Source organism: Crocodylus siamensis, chromosome 6 (genome assembly GCF_052110815.1).
Source record: "Crocodylus siamensis isolate JL-2025a chromosome 6, ASM5211081v1, whole genome shotgun sequence".
NCBI lineage: Eukaryota > Metazoa > Chordata > Crocodylia > Crocodylidae > Crocodylus > Crocodylus siamensis.
In genome coordinates this window covers 4740107-4762467 of record NC_143400.1, presented here as the reverse complement: position 1 = coordinate 4762467, position 22361 = coordinate 4740107, and the positions used below count along the sequence as shown (strand labels likewise).

At 50.8% G+C, this 22361-nt stretch overlaps 1 protein-coding gene across 1 annotated transcript in view; it reads left to right on the top strand.

The window, feature by feature from the left end:
• Positions 1-22361, top strand: part of LOC149860628 (uncharacterized) — a 51365-nt gene that overhangs the window by 28454 nt on the left and 550 nt on the right. The window contains exons 16-30 of the mRNA XM_090051553.1: positions 2210-2273; positions 3252-3355; positions 6286-6383; positions 8258-8309; positions 8483-8546; positions 10406-10509; positions 11465-11565; positions 12105-12162; positions 12972-13017; positions 13416-13565; positions 16417-16548; positions 16949-17152; positions 17258-17337; positions 19595-19679; positions 21126-21221. Of these exons, the coding sequence (XP_089907679.1) occupies positions 2210-2273; positions 3252-3355; positions 6286-6383; positions 8258-8309; positions 8483-8546; positions 10406-10509; positions 11465-11565; positions 12105-12162; positions 12972-13017; positions 13416-13565; positions 16417-16548; positions 16949-17152; positions 17258-17337; positions 19595-19679; positions 21126-21221 (1438 nt within the window). The remainder of the gene's footprint in view (positions 1-2209; positions 2274-3251; positions 3356-6285; positions 6384-8257; positions 8310-8482; positions 8547-10405; positions 10510-11464; positions 11566-12104; positions 12163-12971; positions 13018-13415; positions 13566-16416; positions 16549-16948; positions 17153-17257; positions 17338-19594; positions 19680-21125; positions 21222-22361) is intronic.

The following is a 22361-nucleotide window of genomic DNA, read 5'->3' as shown; positions in this document are numbered from 1 at the left end:
CAAAATCCGATGGCAGTGCTCATTCTGACACTTCTCTAATGTACATTTGCAGTCAATACTGAGTTTCTTATTTACAGGTCCCAAAGTGCCAGCTTTAATTAATTAAGTGTTCAGTGTAGGGTGCCAGAGGCTTGTCCTCTTCATGGTTCACTCCATGGAAATCAGAATTTGGGTCTTCAGCCTAGTGAATATGGTTGATGATCGCCACACCCTGACCTAAATGTTTCTCAGGGAGACACAGAGAGTGCAGGTAGTGCCCTAATGTAATAACTGCTTTTAGACCACTTTCCATACACAGCTCAGTACAAAGTCCCAACTTGTCTGGTTTATAGCCTCATCTGTCCAGTCAGCACACTCATAGCTTCCTTGTCCTGGTGCAGCTAGGAGACAGCCCACACAGTCTCTTTCTCAAGCAATATTTCAGTATGCCATAGCAACAAACACGGATAAGAGATTTCATGAGGCTTTTACGTTCCTGCTGCGAGACCGGGCCTATCCGTTCAGTCCCTGGTCACCTTCTAAAGGTCACAGCATCTTCTTCCTCTGAAACCCCAGACCTCTGCTTGTCACAAAACCAGTTTCTCTTTTCCAATACAGGGGTTACAGGTTCGTTGATGTGCTGTCGTTCGGGTGGCATTATAAAGGCTTCAAGCTGCAGAGGGATTTCAAAGGCCAAGCTCTAGTTAGCCTCTGTTTAAGGCGTTTATAGCTAGTTCCTGCCCCATCAGGGTCCCCCCAAAACCCCTACCACCAGCTCCCCTAAGGGCACCCGCCCCCTCCGTTCAAGTCACTCACCCGTGCCTCTGTTCCCTCGGAGACGTCTTCTTCTCCCGCAGCATCCGGCACAAGCCACCCCCTCCTCCGAATCCACAGCATCTCTGGGCCTCAGGCATCTCAGGCAACCCTTGGATTAGGGGGCTACTCTCCTTGCTCTCCCCCTCCTCAAAACTATCACCGCAGTCGCGTTTTCTTGGCAGGCATCTGGCATGCTTTGGCGGTAAGGCAGGAACCAAGGGCCTTACTGGTGTAGTGTAAGAATCCCTGTTCGCTTCCTGCCAAGAGATTACGTAGGTAGCACAGACCCCCCGTTACCACAGAAAGCGGCTTCCCAAAAAATCTAGATTAGTTACCTGAGCAAAGCCCTTGGGGTTCAACGTTTCCGCCACTTCCGTACTTTGCTGGTGGCTCTGATGCAGGCCACTGGGGGGGAGCGTCCTACCACGGTCCCACCACGGTCCCCAGAGCTGTTTTAGGAGTCTGGGAATCTGTCTCCACCGCTGAGATCTCGTCCACAGCGCAGCAGAGCGATGTCTGAACAGCGTCTGAGGCTTCCACGGCGTAAGGCTCCGTCCTTGCTCCTGGCTGCATGAGCGTGGTCCCAGAAGACACGTGGCCTGGTTTGCAGGGTCTCCCAACAGGATTTAGGAAAGAGGCAGGCCAGGGACTGCCAGCCTAGGTCCCACCTCTGTACTTGCTCCAACTGGTTCGGCGCCATTCTTGGGGGAGGTCAGACCCCCCCCCACCTTGCAGACTGGTCGAGGGGTGCTGGGCAAGTTGTTAGAGGGGTCACAACCCTTCGCTACCTGATAGCCCGTGCCTGTGCCTCACACCCTAGAGGGGGCTGAGCTTCTGGAGTCCCAGGGTGGGCCGTGCAGCTCCAGGGGCGGTGTTTCCCAGCCAAGAAGCACACCCTCTGATGTCACAGGGGCATGTGACGGGGCAGCAGGGGTTTCTGGGGCCAACATGGCAGCCAGCACGGGGGTGGGGGGGGTGAGACTTCTGATGTTACAAACCATGTGATGGGGCAGGGGATTCTGGGACCATCATGGCAACCAACGTGGCGGGCATGGGCTAGGACTTGGATGTCACAGACCGTGTGATGGGGCAGGACTTCTGGTGTCGAGATGATGGGCAACGGGGCAGGGTAAGGGGCAGGGCATCTATCGGGGGTGGGGCTTAAAATTTGACAAGAGGTGTACCCATTATATACTGGTAGCCACCCCTTTTGGGAGTGGTCCCTTTCTTCCTTCTTCCCTCGTGTCTCCTGCAGAGCATCGGTCAACCCCGTAACTCTTGTTCTGCTCTCCCAGTGCTAAGGCACGAGCGGGGTTGGCCCCATAGAAGCAGCTCCCAGGGCCCTTTCACACCTCCAAGCCCAAAGCATATTGTCAATGTGTGTGGTTTGAAACCCCCCATTTTTCTGTCCTAGAGATCGGAGCCCACTGCGAACCTCTCCAGAACGTGGAGTGACAGCTGGACAGACAAACCGAGGGGTAAGCTTGGGATCCCCATGTGTTTCCTCTTTGGACAAACTTGCATCTCATAGCTAAACTGCGTCATCAGCCATTAGTTGTGCACTTCCTTACTGGATCGTGTCCCTGAGGCCCTCTGCCACGCTTGTGCCTATGCTGCGTGGCCTTTGTAGGATTGTGGTGGCTTGAACGGCATCTACAGGAAGAGAGACACCCTTGCAACCCTGGGCTTCTCCATGGGCTGATCCAACTCTCTTGGTTTTCTGTTCTCCTCATGGAGCCTGCAGTGTCAATGAGTGCAATGGCAGAGAACAAGACCAGGATGCAGCAACTCCCAGCCACCGGCTCCTCAGTTTCAGTATATCTGAAGTTTCCAGCTGCTGGGGAGTGGCACTTTTTTCGGACATCTGCAAACTGCCACCGCCCCCTGCCTGCACCCGGGGACGTGGCCACATGTTGCTCAGCTGCACCCTGCTCTGCACCCTGCCCCGCATGCATGCCGTGCCCTCTCATGGGCATACAAAAATAACAAATTAAGTAAAATACCATTGTTGCAACACATTGCCACCACTCTCATGGCACAGTAGTCTCTGGGAGTCTGTGTCCGTGGATCTACCTGTTCTCTCCTGCCAGATACCTTGGTGCCTCATGCTTTCTCCTTAGGCCCGGTCAGCCCCACTCACAAAAACCGCATTGCAAAACCAAAGCATTGCCGAGTAGACTTACTCTCCCCCAGTGAAATTAAATATTATGTACTGGGAAGGCAATCATTGAGCAGTCTCTCTGGCCTGGGGCCAGGCCCAGGCTGCCATCTCCTCCTGTGGGGAAAAGGGCCTCTAGGTGTGGTACCTAATCAAACCGTTGACAAGCACCAGTTGCCGTCAATACACGCTCACGCTGAACCCTACAAAGTGTTCCCCAGCAGGGCTGCAGGCTAGACCTCCGCCCACTTTGCTTTTTTCATCACAGCTTTAACAGGGCTTTTTTCCCTTCCCTTAGGGTTTTCCAAGTGCGGGGAGAGAGAAATACAAGCTCCCATTGCTATTTCTGAAGCGAAAGCATGATAGAAACCAGCCTGCTGCCATAGCTGGAAACCACTCCAAGTAATTACTGATCATTTCTGTTTGTAGTAAAGTGGCTTGAAAGATGTCAGATGTCTCTTTTTGGAGAGGTCAAGGGCAAATGATCTTTTAACGGAGAACCCTGGACTCGCTGTAGTGCAAGAGCTCCTCCTCATTGTTCAGGGTCCCGTTGACTGGACATTGTCAAAGGACTTCGGTGCTCAGACCTCCTCTGAACCTGCTGCAGTGCCTGCAGTTGTGTCACAGTGCAACATCTCTGTGGCCCTTACAGAGGCTTAAATAATACAGCCAGGGACACTTGTCAGAGTACAGAGGGGGAATTGTAGGCATCTTTCTCTTCTCAGTTTCTTTTCCAATCCTCCGTTATTTCTGCATTAGGGAAACTCTTCCCCTTTAAGCCATGCCTACAGCCCTTGGACAGGAGCAGTAAAAGCCTCAACTTAGGTTTCATTCAGACAAGGGAGTTCTCCAAACCTGCAAGCCAATGGAGGTAGAAACAGACATGATGTCTCAAGTGTTTCCCACTGCAGACTAACTAAGGGGCACCCGTCCTGGGCACTGGTTTCAAGGGGGTGCCAGAAAGGTGCCCCAGGAAGCCTATCCCGTGGGGTTTGCTGCAGCTCCTGCATAGGCGCTGATGCTGTAGCAGCAATCTGAGCCCTGAGCCGCTTGCAGCCCTGAGTCCCTGCCAGGTTGCCAGGTGCAGTGACCCTGTGCCTAGCTGCAGTGGTCGGGGTCCTGGGTGAGCTTAGACTTGCTCAGATCTCCCCACTGCACAGCATCCTCCTTCCCCCTCTGCTCTGCCCAGGGCACTGGGACTGTGACATCCACCTCTGATCTCACAGTGCAGCTCTTGCTTTGGTGTGGAGGCGAGGAGTAGTGAGAAGGAGAGATGTGTGCTTTGGGAGAGCAGGCAGGAGAGCACGTGCCCTCTGCGGGGGTGTGGTTGGAGACGCAGAGCACTATAGGATGCTGGAGGACCCAGGGATCCCCTGGCATGCTCTGAAGCATGTGCCTTTCATTCTGAGCCGCTGTTTCCTGTGGGGTTAATTCTGCTGCATTTCTGCCGCTTTCGGAGCTTATCGAAGGGCCTGTGCAGCTGCCTGCTTTGCCCTGTCTGGTGTTTCAGATTTTACACCTGTCCACACCCCTTCAATGCTAGGGAAAGCAAACCCTGCCGGGTCAGCTGTTGCCCTGTCAGTGCCGTGCAGTTAGTGGGGGCAACTTTCTTGGCAGCGGTGCTACAGATTAAGCCGTGTGCCTGCACCCAGTGCCACTCCAGTTCCCTTCCCCTGCCCACCCTGCTGCTCTGCTTCCTGCTCCCGGCCCAATCTGATGTGTGCTGCAGACAAAGGCTGCCCGTGCCCCCTTTGGCATGCATGTCACACATTGGCCCCCCAATGAAACGCTGTCACTATGCCCATGCACTGTGGTGACATCACTTATTGAAGAATCCTACCAGATCTGCATGGCTATGCTAGTCCAAAAATGCATGGGCCAGAGCTAACTGGAGTTGGATGTTGCAAGGACAAAGGAAGTGAGAACTGACTGGCTGAGGTGGAGAAAGAATCATTATGTAGAGTTTTGAATGTTTCCATGCGTGTTGCACCATCCACTTAATATGAGCATCTGCCAGAAAAAGGAGTGAAGAGATGAATTTGGCACATGATCTTTAAGGAATGGTGCTTATGCCAAAAAGCTTTAGCTCCCTTTTCCTCTTCTGTGAGGACAGCATGCAAAGCTTCCACATGGCTTTTGTATCTGAAGTGGGGAAACCCTCCTTGCAGCATAATGTCCATATATCCTTCTGCTGCTTGAGGGTAGAGAAAGAGAGTAGCTAAAATGCACAAAACCAAAATCTCAGAATTTATGTCATCTGATGAGTATCCAGGACAGAGTGGCATACTAGCCACTTCTTGTTCTTCCCTGGCCTTCAAGATGCAATGACGGTCCAGTGGAGCTACAAACCTGGTGCAAAGCATATGGCAAGATAGTTCCCCCTGGAAAAGAAGTTTCACAGATTTCATAGACATTTGGGCTGGAAGGGACCTCGGAAGACCACTGAGTCCAGCCCCCCGCCCGAAGGGCAGGAAGTCAGCTGGGGTCATAGGATCAATGACCTGATCAGGTTTTAGATGGACAGAAAGAAAACTGGATTGTCCCATAGAGTGAAACAAGGTGACTGTTCAGTGAATTTCATATTCCTGTGGTTGTGTGGGGGGAAAAACCCCTAGGGCGTGCAAAGTCCAGCCCATGGGCCAGATTGGGCCCTTGGTGGACTCCATTTCCCAGCAGCCCCTACCCACATTGCTGCAGCTGGTTTCCATGGAGACCCAGGAGCGTGACAGTGTGGGACCAGGTTTTCCATGGCAAGGTGTGCAGCTGGGTGGGAACCGCTCCGGGGCTGGGGTCTCGTGGTGGTGACACCCTGGTCTGGATCCAGAGCAGAGCTGTGATCTGCTGCCCACATGCAGCAGCTCACAGCATAGCCATGTCCACCGGCATAGCCATGCTGGGCAGGGGCATGAAGGCAGCAAATTGCAGCTCTGCCCTGGCTCCAGACCAAGCTGTCACCACTGCATGACCCCAGTCCCAGCCCTGGAGCAGCTCCCTTCCCAGCCATGTACCTTGCCAGGCTGCTGGGGCCGGTCTCCATGGAAACCCTGGACCCACACTGTCAGGGCACTGTTGCTCCTGGGGTCTCCATGGAAACCGGCCGCAGCAACACGGGCAGCAGCGACTGGGAAACGGACCCACCTGACCCACCGTGTTGCCCACCCCTGCTTGTCAACCACATGATGGACTCGGCCCCCATCTCTTGGGACGGCTGGGGGATGCTCCGGGATGCTCACACAATTTGCACATCTCGGTTACTTAATATATGTAAGGGCTGTTTTCAAAGACCACTCTGACAGACGTTTCTCCTCTTGTCGAATCTTGCTGTGCAAAAGTGCTCAAGCGCTCTCCAGGGAACCTTTCAGGGCTGGTAGCCGTGGGGAAGGAGCCAGTGATGGAGCAGGAGTGCCTCCATTTGCAACGCTAAGGACAGGTGAGTATGTGTATTGTGGAAGTCGGTCTGTATTGCAAATGCACACAGGCACAACCCAGTCGCTTTTTTCCTCTTCAGTCAATGCCAAAGGGATCGGATATAGGCACACAGTGCAACGGGTGAGTGAGTGAGCAGAGTGGGGCAGGGACTTCTCACAGAACAGCCTGATACGCAGCATCCCTCTGTCAGTCTGTCCTAATCTCATGGGTACGTGAGAGTTAAACGGGGTGACTTCGTGCTGTTTCATTTGCAGCGGGCTGCCTTGGTGCAGCTGTCACTACCGCGGGCACGTGGACTGTTGCTGCCTGCCAGCTGCTCTGCAGTAGGTTCCCGTCTGCCTGTTGCCTCACTGCAGCTTTTTTTGTCTGTGCCCCTAGTCTGAGCTGGAAAAGGTTTGCTGGATTTGCTATACAGTCCACCTTCTCATTCCACTTTGCATCAGTTACCTGAATAAGAAACTGTCTTGTACAGTTGCTCAGTACCTAAGGTCTTTGCTGGGGTAAAAATATCATTAAAACCTACCCATAGTGAACGCTCTAGAGTAGCACCTGTGAAGTTTAGGCCTGGCTAAAGTTGTTTCCTACGTAGCTACCTCTCTAGAAAATTGAACACTTTGGTGTCTAACTTAAAGCACCTTTTGTGTGGGAGAATGAGCCACTGAAAATGTTTTGAAAGCAGGCTACTTCCACGGTTCCCAACCTTGGGGTTGCAGTGAGAAAATGGGGTTGCAAAAACACAACAGTGTCGACTGCTTATGACAAGAATCACAGAAAAAAAGTGGGAAATGGTGTTCCCCCTTGCAGGCTGGGGGGAGCCGGTAGGAGGGCGATCAGGCGGGCGGGGGGCCCATGTTCATGTGCATGTGCACACATGCACTTAGCAGCCAGGCAGTGTGGAGAGAAGCTCCTGCAGCTCCCTCCAGGTAAGTCAGTGGGGGAGGGCAGATTGAGGCCCCCATGGTGACGGAGGGAGAAAGGGAATGAGGCAGGGCTGGGGGTGCTGCCTAGCCAAGCCAGTGCATGGGGGCCAGGGTGGGAATGTGGGGTCTGGCTGGGGGAGCAGGGTGGAGCCATGGGCAGCTCGTCCAGGGAGTGGCAGGGGGGCTCGCTCCTCACCCCTGCGTGCACTACTGGGGAGGCAGGCATGGGGTGGCATATGCCCCCAGATTTGTATTCAGGGCTGGGATGTATGCAGGCTGCCTGCTGCAAGCTTGGCGCTCCCTACCCTGCTGCCTCCTGCCTGCTGGGCTGTGCAGGCCCCCGGCGGCAGGGCAGCAGGCTGGGCAGCCCCGTGGACAGTCTGCATTCTCCTCCTACCACGGACTCTGCTTCAGCTGTGTCGCCCATGGGGTGGGGTGCATATTGATCTGGTCTGCATCATTTTGGGTTTGTACAAAATTTCCAGTGTTTAAATGGGCTCGTGCTGAGGAAAAGGTTGGGAAACACCAGGTTAGTCTTCCATCCCCAGCTGTGCAGCTGCAGCTGATCCAGTCCTCTCCCAGTAGAGTGTCCTAGGTCTGTTGTGTACACTGGTTGCATTGGGTGCCCTTACTCTCTGCCTGCCTGACATAGTGATGAAGCGGTGGACAGTCTATGAAAATGGCCAAGAGCCTTTATGGGAAGGTCCTTCAGAGCACAGTGGTGCACAGGCTGAATTCACTAGCTTTATTCTATGGTGAGACGTCTAAACTTGCCCTAAAGCAAAAGCTGTCATAAAATCACCCGGCAGCAACATTTGGTCAGAGCAGCATCTGCCTCCTGAATCAGCAATGGGCTGAGAGTCAGAGGTTGCTCATGGTCAAATCTGCAAATGAGATGTTCCCACCATTTGGAAGATGACTCTGTTTTAAATTTGTTTCTGGTCTTTCCATGCAGGTATCAGAGGTCCTGAAGCTGAGGTCGGGTCTGGAGGAAAGCGTGCAAGAAGGTAGGAAATCTCTTTTGTGTTTGTCCTTGCGTGCCAGGCTTTCAGCACCTGTCTAGGAGAAGGCAGAAATCTTAATGGTGTTGAGTATAATCCTGAGGGGGTGGACACCCGAAAGCTGATTAGTCAGAAGTCAGTGTCTCTGGTTTGAAACATGACCTGTTTCTTTATCCTAGGGAATGGAGTCCACTCAGAAGCGCTGCAGGACCTGGCATGACGTTTGGACAGACGAACAGAGAGGTAAGTGTGGGATCCCCGTGTGTCTCCACTTAGGTCATATTTGTCTCTTGGAGTTTAATGGTGCTTGCAACCATAACTTGTGCCCTTCCTCACCTGAGGGCATCATTGTTGACAGCTGCCTTGCTTATACCTGTGGTGGATGGCCTGTGTAGGAATGTGGCCATTTGAATGGGAAATACTGGAAGAGCGTGGCCCTCGTGACTCCGGACCCCAGTCAAATCACTCTGTGCTGTATTCTGATCAGCAGCTGATCTATAAACTTTTCATGCATGGAGCATATAGTGTCATTGCAGAAAACACGACAGATAATGATGCTCCGTAGCGAACAGTGTGCTACTAAGGTTGCTTTCTTTAACAAAGAAGAGCTGAGATGGATGTTTCGGAGCAGGTGTCATTTGGGTCAGGGCTGGCCTCTGCTTCGTCTGGCAGGCCCACTATACTTGAGGTGGAAGCAGAGAGATTCCCAAGTGCTGAAAGGGAAGTAGAGCAGTGCTTCTCAAACTATCTAATGTGGAAGACCAGCAATTTTTTTTCCAGTGGGCCAGGGACCGGTGCCTGGTTCAGCTGGTGGCAGCAACTGTGTGTAACAGCGCTACACAAATGCGCGACGGGCTGTTTCTTTCCCTTTCCTCACCTCGCACGACGTGACGTCACCCAGAGTGTTGGAACATATGAATTGTGGCACTATGACATATCAGTGTTATGCTTCTGAAAATATATTTCTTTCTTTCCTGGCAACTCGCTGCAGACTGGCGACCGGTGACCCGTGGACCGGCACCGGTCTGTGGACCACTACTTTGAGAAGCACTGATGTAGAGCTCCCTTCTCAGTGCACAGAACTAGCATGTCCTTCTCCTTTGCCTTTCTGAACAGGTCGATCATAAAGGAGGACCCGTGAAAAGGTTTTTAAGGTTATAGCAGACCAGCAGTTTTCAACAGCGGTTCCCAGAACGCTGCCGTGGCTGAAAGGGATCCTTAGTTATATGGAAATTTTGCTTCAAATAGAGCAAAAACATGTTGTCCACTTTTGTAGCAGCATCTGTAGTGGGCATTAGATGTACTGTACAGTTCCTGGCAGTAGCTTTTGTCCTTGGTTACACCTCTTTTAAGGTGAAGCTCTGCCTTGGGGTTTCCAAAGTGGAAGCCTTCTTTGGTGTTCCTTTCTGGAAGGACCTCGCTGACCTAGCCATGGTGTCGCTTCTCCAGGGCCAAGTCTCTGGCTTTGACACCCGGCCTCATCTCTGGCCCTGGTTTCTCCAGCAATCCATCACCTCCCTCCCCGCAGCCCACCGCTTTGGAGAGCCCCTTCTTTGTGGACAGCTCCGAGGAAGCAGGGTGTTTGTCCTTGGACCAGGAGAGCTCAGACCGCTGACCTGTAAAACAGCACAGCAGACTGCTGATCTCCAGGCAAAGCACCTTCATGGTGCCTCTGCAGTTTTCTCTGCCCTTCCCCAATCTCTGTTCTTCACTCTGTCCCATGGCTACTACCCTTTCTCTCTCCCCAGCTGCCTCAAAGCCTCACTTTTTCCTCATGGCCACTCAGCCATGCTCACAACAAAACCATTACAAAATTAGAGTATCAGCCTGGGGGCTAGCACTCCCCCAGTCAAATTAAATATTATGTTCCTGGGCAGCAGTCAGGGAGCTATCTCTGAGGCCTGCTGCCAGGTGAAGACTGCCATCACATCTGTGGGGAAAGGGCATCTAGATGTGATTACTATGGATGGCACCAATTCACATCAACACGTGCGTTGTTGAGTCCCACAAAGTGGTCCCCTGCAGAGCTGCAGACTAGACCTCAGCCCACTTGGCCTCTTTCATCACGGCTTTAACAGGGCTTTTTTTTCCCCTTCCCGTAGGGTTTTCCAAGAGAGGAGAAAGAGAAGTACAAGCTCCCACCAATATTTCTGAAGCGTAAGCATGCTAGAAACCAGTCCACTGCCAGAGCTGGAAACCACTGCAAGTAATTACTGATCACTACTATTACTATTCATAGGGCTGGAATGTGTCAGATGTCTCTTTTGGGAGAGGCCAAGGAAAGTGATCTTTTGACTGGGGACCTGGGTGCTCCTGTAAATGGTCCATGAAAGAACTGGTCCATTTTATTCAGAATCCCATCAGCTGCATGTTGTCAAGAGATTTAAACATGGAGCCTGCATCTGAACCAGTTACGGTTCATGCAGTTGTCATATCCAGGGCCCTTAAAGAGGCTCAAGTTATCAGACAAAGGGTACAGAGGATGAGCCATGGGAGTCTTTCTCCTCTTGTTTTTTTCCTGCTTCTCTGCTGTGTCTCCATTGGGGAAGCTCTTCCTCTTTGATTCACTTCTACAAACCACACGTGGGAGCAGTAAAACAAGAGGTCAAAGCCTAGATTTGGGTTTCATCCAGATGAAGGAGTTCACCAGCTGGGTTAGCTTCCATAATCCTTTTTCTTGCCTGGGTGAAATGGTTGTTGGAGTTGGGGTATTTCCATTAATGGATCAGTAACCTAATCCTGGCTGGCCATCTTAGAATCATAGAGAATTAGGGTGGGAAGGGACTGCAGGAGCTCACATCCAGTCCAACCCTTTGCTCAAAGCAGGATCATCCCTGACTAGATCATTCCAGGCAGGGCTTGGTCGAGCCAGGCCTTAAACACCTCCAGAGATGGAGATCCCACCACCTCTCTAAATAATCTGTTCCAGTGCTTCACCACCCTCCTAGTGAGAGAGTTTTTCCTAATATCCAACCTAAACATCCCTTTCTGCAACTTGTATTGCTTGTTCATGCTAAACGTCCCACACGCCAGGGCTGTATGAGAAGGGGCTCCAGCCTGCTTAGACAATTTGCACACGCTGGTTACTTTAGCACATGTAGGGGTTCTTCCAAAGGAAGTTTTGACAGCCTTTTCTCCTCTGCCTGAATCTTGCTGTGCAGAAGTCCTCAAGCCTGCTCCGAGGAACCGTTAAGCGCTGGTGACTGTAGAGAAGAACATCATCATGGAGTAGGATTGTTTCCATTTGTGCCACTAAGGGCTGGTGAGTACTCTAGCAAGCTGAGAACCCAGTGCCTAACTTAAGGCACTTTTCTCATGGGAGAATGAGCCAAAGAAAAATGCATTTTTGAAACAATCTAGATTTCCTCTCCAGCTGTCCAGCTGCATCTACTGCAGTCCCCTCCCGTCATGCCCCCTAGTTTGGCTGTTTAAGAGAGCTGCAGTGGGTGACCTTTGTTCCCCTCCTGCCAGGGGTAGTTGTGAGATTGTGCAGAGTATGTGAAACTGGTTAAAAGCCTCAACTGGAAGGTCCTTTGGATCACAATGAAGCACCATAGACTTCACCAGCATTACCCTACGGGGAGAACATCTAAATTTGCTGGGGAGCAAGACCCGTCATAAAACCGCCCTGGTGCAACATTTGGCCAGAGCAGCAACCATTTCCTGTGCGAGCGATGGGCATCCACCGCAACTGCCGTTGGGCCTTATTCATGGTAGACCCTGTGAATGAGCCTTTCCTGCACCGGCACCAATCTGAAAGTTGATTTGTTTCCAATTTGTGTTTCTCATCCTTCCATGCAGGTAGCAGAAGTCCTGCAACTGAGACCCCACTCAAATCTGGAGGAAAGGGTGCAAGCAGGTAGGAGATCTCTTGTGTTTGTCTGTGTGTGCCTGGCTCCCAGCACCTGCCTAGGAGAAGACAGAAATCATGGTGCTGTAGAGCATCCTCCTGAGGGAGTGGACGTGTGCCCTTGGAGCAACTTGAAAAAGGGAGTAGCTGGTGTGCTTTATTATTTCTGTTGCAGCAAGCGGGAAACAGTACAAGGTAGCAAAACTCACTGCAACCTGAACACTAGAGCTAGAGGTTTTGCTCCATGTGTATTATTCTCCTCTCCTTCATGCATCGCAATGAGCAGGAAGGACTGGCTGCCCTGTCAGGCTCCTTGTCCTAGGAATATGCTTGGTTAGGCTTTTGTACTGACAAGTGTGTTGTCTTCTCTTTCTTCAGAGGCACCAAATGTTGGATGTTTTGGCCTCAGACTAGAGGTAGTTACAGATGTCAGTGGTGTAGAAGAGACCCTGTCTTTTCAGTTCTCATGGCAGCCAGGGCTCTTTAGCTGTGGGAAAGGAATATCGCTTTTCTGTTTCTCCCATGTGCACAGTTGCTAGCAATGGAGGGAAGGACATTTTTAAACCTTTGGTTTCTGCTCTACCTGCAGCATTTACTGTCCCGTTGACAGTCTCCTCATTAGCTGAACCTGCAAGTTTTAGGCGCTGTAAGATACTCAATATTTATTTCTTGTTGTCTTGCCGTTTATCAAGGCCATAGCTGAGTTCACCCCCATAGAAGCAGCTCCCAGCCCCCCATAAACCTCTGACTGCAAAGCTGTTTTGTCAAAAATCAGTGTGTGTGGTTTGAAACATGCCCCATTTCTCTCTCCCATGCAGAACCTCTCCAAAACCTGGCATGACAGTCGGACAGACAGACAGAGGGGTAAGCTTGAAATCCCTGCATGTCTTCTCTTCGGGTAAACTTGTATCTCAGAGTTCAATGGTTTTTTTCAACCATAAATTGTGCCCTTCTTCACCTGAGTATGTCACTGATGGTTATATTTGTGGTATGCAGCCTGTGTAGGAATGTGGTCATTTGAATGGGAAATACCCGAATAGAAAGACCCTTTAGACATGGGGCTTCTCAGTGTGCTGCTCCAGTTCACTTTGCGTTCTGTTTTCCAGCCCACTCTGTGTTTTCTTGTCCTCAGAAGCTGCTTTGTCAACCTGTAATACATGGAGCATTGAATGTAATTGAGTGCAGTTGCAGAAAACAAGACAGGCAATGATGTTCCCTAACAAAATATGTGCTGTGCTATTAAGGTTCCTTCTCTTTAACAGAGAAATCCTGAGATTGATGTTTTGGCGGAGGTGTCAGTTGGGTCAGGCCTGGCCCCTGCCTCATCCACCAGGCCCTCTGCACTTGAGGTAGAAGAAGAGAAATGCTTAGGCTTGGAAATGAAGGGAGAACAACTTCCTCAACTCTCAGAGGTACTGTGACCTTTTGCTTTGTGTCTTTGAACCACAAAATTGTAAAGGAAATGGAGTTTCTCAGTCTTTCATGGTTATTTTTGTGTTTTTCTGAAGTCTGGCCATCTGCAAGTGTGATTAAGTGTTCAGATCTACAGGACCTGGTGGTAGTTGTATATTTAAACGGGCAGTCCCTGACCTGGGTGACACAGGGATAGATTTTAAAGTAGATACTTAGTTCATATACTGGAAGGTTACTCCAGAGTAATCTCAGGGCAGTTGAAATCAGGATCTAAGTTTTGCTTCATTCACTACAGACTTAATGCTAATGTAGGCGTGTCCAGTGGGATGCCCCTTGAGGGTAGAATTGGACTGCTTCTGTCTCTGGGACTCAGCCTTCTGCCCTGTTATTTTATTAAGCCACGTTTTATCAACCCATTGCCATCTGGCCTTCAGAGAGGGTGACAAAATAAGGAACTGCTTATTCTCATCACTTTTGGACTGCCTAATGCTCCAGGTCCACAGAGGAGGTCCTCACCACTAGAACAGAACAGGGTATTTCTCATATCTTCTCCACTCCAACTTGGACAAAGAATAATTTCACAGATCAAAGTTTGTGTTTTGGCAGCATAAACTATGTGTTGTTTTTTCACCTCTTTGCATCCATGTTGGCTTTGGATTCTGGCATGTGACCAAATTCAAACTACATATTGTTTGGGGGGGGGAGGGGGTCTGCTTGACACTAACAGGCCACCCTCTCTTTTTCTCTAGATCCTTCCGTTGTCGGGCCCCTCTCCCTGAAAATCCCTGCACAAAACCTGAAGTCTCTTTGAAGCTCACGAGATTTCAGACTCTTACAAATTTATGTCCGCCCCAGTACCTGACAGCCGCATTACTGTGTTAGGGGGAATGGTTTTCTCTCTGCTCCCTTAGCTGTGCTCTGTTGCATCTGCTCATGCTTGTGTATGCTGGGTGGTGGGCCAGTAGGGGATGCTTCTGTGCTGAGCCACCCACCTCATTGCACCCATCTACCTGCCACACTCCAAGTGCCTCCCTGGGGTCTCCACATGTCTGGCTGACCCCCTTCCTGGAGCTCATCTGCAAGCCTGGGGGTATCACTGCCACCACCCAGAGGTCTGGACTGTTTCTGGACCCTGTGCCTCCATGGGGTACACAGGCCTTGTAGTCCTTGAGTATGTTTGACCCACTGCAAAAGCTTGGGGTGATTCCTCTAGCCTGAAGCACAAAAAGTAGCCTCCCTTAGTTAGCTGGACCAAGGGGGTACAAAGGCATGCCTTTCCCAACAACTCCACCACCTTCAGTACAGTGAAGACCTTTATTGGTTACAGTGGGAAGGCTTGGGCAAGGGGGCAGGATAGAGAAGTATTACAGAATAACCTTAGAGCAAATAGCAAGGCTGGGTAGCTTTGATCATGCATCTGTGTTACTGCAAGCTATGTATCTAGAAAGGCTCCAAGATGAACATGGGCCGGCAGTGTGGGGAGGCGGTCAGGAAGGCCAACCATACCTTGTTGTGCATCCACAGGTGCATCTTGAGCAGGTCCAAGGAGGTGATCCTCCCCCTCTATGCGGCACTGGTCAGGCCGCGGCAGGAGTACTGCGTCCAGTTCTGGGCGCCGCACTTCGGGAGGGATGTGGACAGCATGGAGAGGGTCCAGAGGAGGCCACTCACACGGTCATGGGGCAGCAGGGCAGGCCCTACGAGGAGAGGCAACGGGACCTGAACCTGTTTAGCCTCCACAAGAGAAGGCTGAGGGGGGATCTAGTGGCCAGTTACAAACTAGTCAGAGGGGACCAGCAGGTACTGGGGGAGTCCCTGTTCCCCCAAGCACCGCCAGGAGTGACCAGGAATAACGGTCACAAGCTGGCAGAGGGGAGATTCAGACTAGACATCAGGAGGCGCGACTTCACGGTCAGGGCGGCTAGGATCTGGAACCAACTTCAGCTGCTGTCTGTGTCTTCATCGTGGCTACTCCCCTCCCCACCCCCTGGGCAGTCTTAGCTGATATAGCCCTATGGAGATCACCTTTGGGGGCCCAGGGAAGGCCAGGTGTATTGGGTGTTAACCAGACCATTTAAAAAGCATCATAGCTCAACTCAGAGACTGACATCTTTGGAGCCCCTGCCCCATGCCATGAGGTCAGTGCCCAAGGGTAACCTGGGGCAGCCAGGTTGACAGACAGGTGAGAGAACTAGTCACATGACCTGCAGTGGTGGGGACACTTGAGACCAAGAGGAGCAGGTTCCCCCTCCGGCAAGGAAGTCCCCAGCCCCGTTACCACAGAGACCAGGTGCATCCAGAGTTTGTGACCAGAGGGGCACAGGCAGGCAGAGGGGTTGATTCCTCCACATGCTGCATAATATTTCTGGCTCATTCAGGGATTTTGTGTGTGTGACTGGAAACAGGATAGTCCCAAATGCATTGAGGGCTGGTTTTAGTTTTTATGCCATTGTCTTCTGTGAAACCTCTTGCACTCTTGCAATCCCCAGTCTTCAAGAGCAAACTTCTGAACTGAAGCAACCATATCTGGGCTCAAGGCTGGAGAGTGCTGGCTATTCCAAGCGACTGCGGCAATGTTTAAAGCAGTCCAAAGGCAGCCGTTCCACTTAGTAACTGTGAAATACAGAATATTGTCTTGTGGCTAAGGACCAGATGAATACACGTATTAGCAGAAAATGCTGCCACAGCCAATGACCATCTGCTCTTAAAAACAGCACTAGCTAGTGACTCCTGTCTCCAGAACTGTCCTGTGATCAGGCAGATCTTGCACACGTGTTTCCCAGTTTAGTGTGGTGCACAAACTGACCTGCTCTGTTTGGCCTTGCTACTTCATAGAGTCGTTTTTTTCAGGTCATGGAGAGAAAGATAATGAAGGCGCTTGGCCATGGCCATGAGGATGAGATCCTGAGCAGTGCCTTTAATTTAAAGATCACTCGTCGGGACATGCAGACACTAAGGAACCATCACTGGCTCAATGATGAGGTAAAATGCATTAAATGAGGATTAGCTTTCTTGTGCATGACATAAATAGTATGCCACAAACTTCTTTACAAGGCTATACTTGGACACCTGCCTTGATCCAGAAGAAAGGTGTGAATTTGAGCAGAGAGGCAACCCAATATGACTTCCTTTTTCTTCCTTCCCCCCCACACCACCGTTCCCTTCAAATTAGGTAGTAAAGCACTGGAGCAGGTCACCCAGAGTGGTGGTGGACTCTCCATCCTTGGAGGTTTTTAAGACCCGGCTAGACAAAGCCTTGGCTGGGATGATGTAGTTGGGGTTGGTGCACTTTGAGCGGAGGGTTGGACTAGATGTGACCTCCTGAGGTCCCTTCCAGCACTAATTTGCTTTGATTCTATGAAATACGTTCCCTCGTGTGCAGGTCATCAATTTCTACATGAATCTTCTGGTGGAGAGAAATAAGAAGAAGGGGTTTCCAGCACTTCATGCTTTCAGTACTTTTTTCTACCCCCAACTAACTTCTGGAGGTTATCAAGGAGTAAGAAGGTGGACAAAAAAGGTGGATATCTTCAGTAAGGACCTAATTTTGGTGCCAATTCACCTCCAGGTGCACTGGGGATTAGCGGTGAGTGAACTTGGCCCTTTCTTTGGACTGGCCGAGAAAAGAAGCTAAAACAAAAAGGCTTTCATTTTCAGGCTGATATGGCTAATTCCTGTCTTTCCATAACAGGTGATAGATGTCAGAAGAAAGACCATTAAATATTTTGACTCCCTGGGTCAAGATGGCCACCAGATATGTAAATCTTTGTGGTGAGTAAGTGCTTCCTGAATGGATTGCGTACACTCTTCTCCTTGGAAAAAGACTTCCCGGAATTCCTAGCTGGAATGGGAATTTTTATTAGCACAAGACTTGGATGACAGGAATCTCTATTCCCAATCTGTTCACTCTCAACAGATGATAAACAATTGATGTTAGCGTGCTTCTCCCTCCTTTTCCCTCCTAAGCCTCTAGAAACTTATACTCTGCTTTCTTGCCAATGTACCCACATGCTAAGAATGCAAGTGAAATTCTGGGACCGCACAGATGCCTTGTGGCACAACTGAGTGCCCTGGAAATTGATATTCTGCGGAAGGACTGAAAGTGCCTGTGCTTCCGCAGGGGGACCTCTGTGTCCACATCAGTGCTAAGATTAGCTTGCGAGCTCTTGGCCACGATGAAACCCCTGGGGCTGTAGTTCAGACTGGTGTGCCAGTCAGTTTGCTGGTCCCAGTGTTTTCTTGGTGTCACGGGGGGTTGGAAGTCATGGTCTGCCACTTGGCCTTAATGGTGTAAAAGAAGCAAGAGAAGAGATGTCAGAGAACATGCACTTCATGTGAACAACCAGTTTCACAGCATGCTCAATCTGTGCTGTGGTTTTGGAGTTGGCCACAGACTGATGTGTGCTGTCACATCAGTCTGTCTCCAGACCGGGTAGGACTACAGTATAAAGCTCAAAGTGATACTGTGATACCATGAGCTGTATGGAAGTAAGGACAGAGTATGGTGAAGAGGTGTGCTCAGTAGCACTAGTGGACTCTAGCCAAGCAGTGTCTTGCTGCCACTGGAAAAGGTTGGAATTGGTATCCCAGGAGAGGCCCAGCGGGGATCGATTTGGGCTCAGGCTCACACAGGGCCCACAAGCAGCCTCCCTTTTATAATCTTCATTAAGAGCAAGCCGTGGCAGGAGAGATTCAAGGGAAGAGCTGCAGCTGAGCCTGAACTGGGCATGGGCCGCCCGGCCATCCCATGGCCGTGGACCTGCTACAGCAATTTGTGTATGTGAAGTGAAGGCTGTGCTTTGTCTGCCACTCATTCTCCCTCTGCACCTGGGATCATCACCTGTTATAGCGTATTAAAAAAATGCCTACTCTATTCCTACTTCCCAAGCTGCCAAGTGACTTCTGAGGAATGGATTTACAACAGCTTCATAAGGAAGGCGCCCTGTTATAATCTTTCTAGCTGGCGCAGTTACCAACCCAGGAGTTTTTTTTTTTCACTCACAACCAAAATTTGTATTGACCTATATTTTTACTGACATATTTTACATTGTGTAAATCCAACCCTTCCGCCAACAGCGAGATAGGCCAGGTTCAAATTTAGGTGTTTAGCACTAAGTGTAGTAATAAAAATAGTTTGTTGGTTAGTAAATTATTTGCAGATTGGCAGTGAAAAAAAAAAAGAAATTTTATGTTGGCAACCACACTTGATAGCACCAATAGTTTTAAACCATGCTTCTCCCACCCAAGGGACCCTCTACTACTCGGACAATCTGATTCCCCCCCTCACCCCCATGCTGCTTCCTCCTCCAAACCTGCCCCCCGGCTTTACCCCTGCCAGCCCTGCTCCCCTCATCCTGGCATGGGCCCTTATGCAATACCTCTCCTCATATCAGCCCCACAGCACTGCCCTGTCTGCACCACCCCCTCCCTGTGCAACCTGAAGTTATGTGACCCTGGCTGTCTGTCAGGCAGTGGTATAGGTAGGTGACAGTATGCAGCAGTGGCAGCACATGGCTGGGGGGTATAGACAGCTAGGGAGGCTCTAATAGGTCAAGAAGCCCTAACAGAGCTCCCTGAAGTGTGCTGTGCCCCTGCTCAGACCACAGCCTTGCTTTGTCTGTCCATCAACACTTTGCAGACAGCTTCCTTCTATCACTGAAACTCCATTCAAGCTCATGGTTGCTTCATTTTGATGGACTTTATGGACAGGTGATTTTACCTTTTTTTCTGGACTGTCCCTACATGTACAAGCTGTTGGAAACCCTGCTTGGTGGTTTCGATCAGCAATCTAGTTCAATGCAGAAGTCTTGTAGATGATGTTGAGGTCATACGAACTTGTGACCTAAAATCTCAGGCGTGATAGGTATAGTTTTAGGAACAGGAAGTTTTGCCTTTGACGTGATATCACATTCTGTAGCCTTTCTTCTTAGCACCTCTTAGTCATCGGTGTAGAGATGGTTAATCCAATAACTTTACAGACTGCTGGCTACAATATGAAGATGCCTGACACTTTGTCACTTTTGCACAGCCAATACCTGCTGGAAGAGAGCAAGACCAAGAGGAATATAGAGATCTCTCCTTCAGAGTGGACCCTCTACTGCATGAAATCACATGTACGTCAACATTGTTTGCCAACAAATGTCTTGGAAGTGTAATTGTTTGAAGGGTTTAGGCAGGCTTTTCCCCCCAAGACAGCTGTGTGTTGTAGGCAGCTTTTAGCCATGGCTTGTTGGAAAGGTGCTTTTTTGGTATGAAATGGTATTTGCAGTGGGGAAGGGGGAAGTATGGCAGCAGCACTCGGGGCTTGATGAATTCGAACCGTGCTTCTCAAATTACGTGGCTTGAAAAAGGTTCTCACCAAGTGGCGTTAAATGGTGGTCAGGAAAAGTTAGCTGTGAGTCCCACTCAAGCTTGAACTAAGCAGCAAGGCCGGGTTCTCCTTGTCAGACTTGTTGTGCACGCAAAGCAGAGCGTAATGCTGCATCTGTTGAACGTCATAGGATTGCGTTGCAGATTCGTGGGCACAGTAAACCCCCCAACAGATCCCTTTCAACAGTCCATCCCCTCCTTCCAGGTTCCTAACAGAGCTTGTTTTCATCGCGGGATTAGCAGTGAAATTAGCTGTGCTTGGATATGTCACACAGGATTGGGCCCCTGCTGCCTCTGGGGTCCAGGGACACAATCCTGCAAGTCAGCGCCTCTGGATGCCTGATCTAGACTCGGGGCTTATGTCTGTGGGCTCAGAGCAGGGAGCTCCATGGGGTTTGTTTTCTCTGCAGTCAGAAACATGTGCCCCAGCATCCCGAAGGGGCCACTGTAGAGGACAGGAAGCTCTGGGCTGCGGGGATCATACCATGACCCAACAGACCTTCCTGGCAGTAAAATGACACAAACTTTTTATAGGAATCGTTCTCCTCACATTTTTGGGCCCTGCGGGCATCTTAAGGGGCACAGACATCTGTTCACTCCCATTTTGGGCAGGCACAAACATTTTGCTGGTGTGACAGAGGTGGTATTTGTTCGCAGCCCCAGAGCTGTAACTGCCTTCCTCTGTGCAGCAGGAAGACGGGCAGAGGGGGGCAGATCAGACCCTTTGTCACACAAAGCCGCTGCTGAGAACGTGTGGTGAGGAAATTCTGAAGCTGTAGAGCTACATACGCACATCCCATTGAAATCCAGTGCCAAAGCTGGTCCTTCAGTAGCTTGACCTCCAGCAAGTGATGAGGGGAGGGGCAGAATTAAATGGATGCCTCCACCCTAAGTTGTCTCTGTTGGAGTTGAAAGGTCCCAAGTGGGACCAGGACCCTGTTGTGCTGGGCAGCATTCAAAGCAGGAATTGACTTCCTTTGAATGTGATATATGAGCCGCAGGAGCATGAAGAATTGGTCTGATTTCATGGGTGTTTTGGGAGTGAGGTTTAAACTTGGTGTGCTGGGACAGGCCCATGGATATGCTGGGAGCGGAGTGCGGAGATGCAATCCTGCACCTCTTCCTGGCAGAAAGCAGGTGTGAAGTGGGATGGAGGCACCTGTGTGTAACCTCCCGTCCCTTAATCCCAGGAGATTCCGCAGCAGCTGAATGGCAGCGACTGCGGGGTGTTTACCTGTAAATATGCAGACTATATCTCCAGGGACAAGCCAGTCACTTTTACACAGGTGAGTGAAGCTCATAAATTACCTAACACTTTGGGCAAGTGACTCGGTCTCTTGCCTCTTGCCCAGTTGGTGGTTTGTAAAGTCCTTGGGGCAACAGTATTTGGGGTGGGATGGGGCATGGGTGGTCTCTGGTCCTGGGCCTACTGCTGTGCCTTCCAGCTACATGCAGTCCCACTTCCTTCTGGTGACTCTCCCAGGATTGTGCCGCCAAACCCACCTGGTGCAGACCAGGCCTTGCTGAAGTAGTACTGATAAGTGAGCCTTTGCAGGGCTGTTTATGTCATCGCCTGGCATCTTCCGAATGCCCATTTGCCAAGGTCAGCCTGTCCAGCTCTTCTGAGATGGGGGACTGAGTTGAAGGACTGGAAGCATGTGCCCCATTTTCATAAGGGTGTGTATACCAATCCAGTCCAGGTTCCTGGGTGAACGCTGGCTAGCTTTCAGGTGTTTCAGGCTTGTTAGTTGTCAGCCACTGACCCAGGTACTATCATGTTTAATGTTGGCATTTGCTTGGGCATTGAATTTTCTGTGTTTAGTGGAGAAGAAAACCAATATTATCAAATATGCCTTTAAGGAAAGTGGTGAATGCTGGGTCTTCGTAAAAATGCGTAATGTGAATGTAACGCGTATAAGATCAGGAGGCACCAGGGGGCAAGCTACAGATCTGGTTATTCATTTGGATAACAACTCCCAGAAACCCGGAGGGGCTATGGAGGCAAGGGAAGAAGAAGGAGGAGGTTTGGGGGAAGAGAGAGAGCAGCCTATAGGTGGAACCTGGTCCATCCTACACGGGGGAGCGCACAGTGGGTATGGAGATCTCACTGGCTTGGTTAACTGGCTTGGGGGCAACTGCGGATGTGTAGCGGGCACACACGGGTGCACCTGCACCCCCTGAAATTGGCCACTGATGCCGGTGACATCTGCGAGCAGTTGCCACTCACCCCCCCCACACTGACGCTGCCAGTGGTGCCTGCAGGTGGTCGCCACCGCCACTCGGTACCTGCCATCCCCCGCTCCTTGCTGCCAACACTGCCGCAGCTGCCTGCCGGTGGTCCCCGCTTGGCCCACTCTCGCTGTCAGCATCACCGTGGCCGCCTGTGGGCGGTCCCCACTTGCCGCCACACCCCTGCTGCCACCACC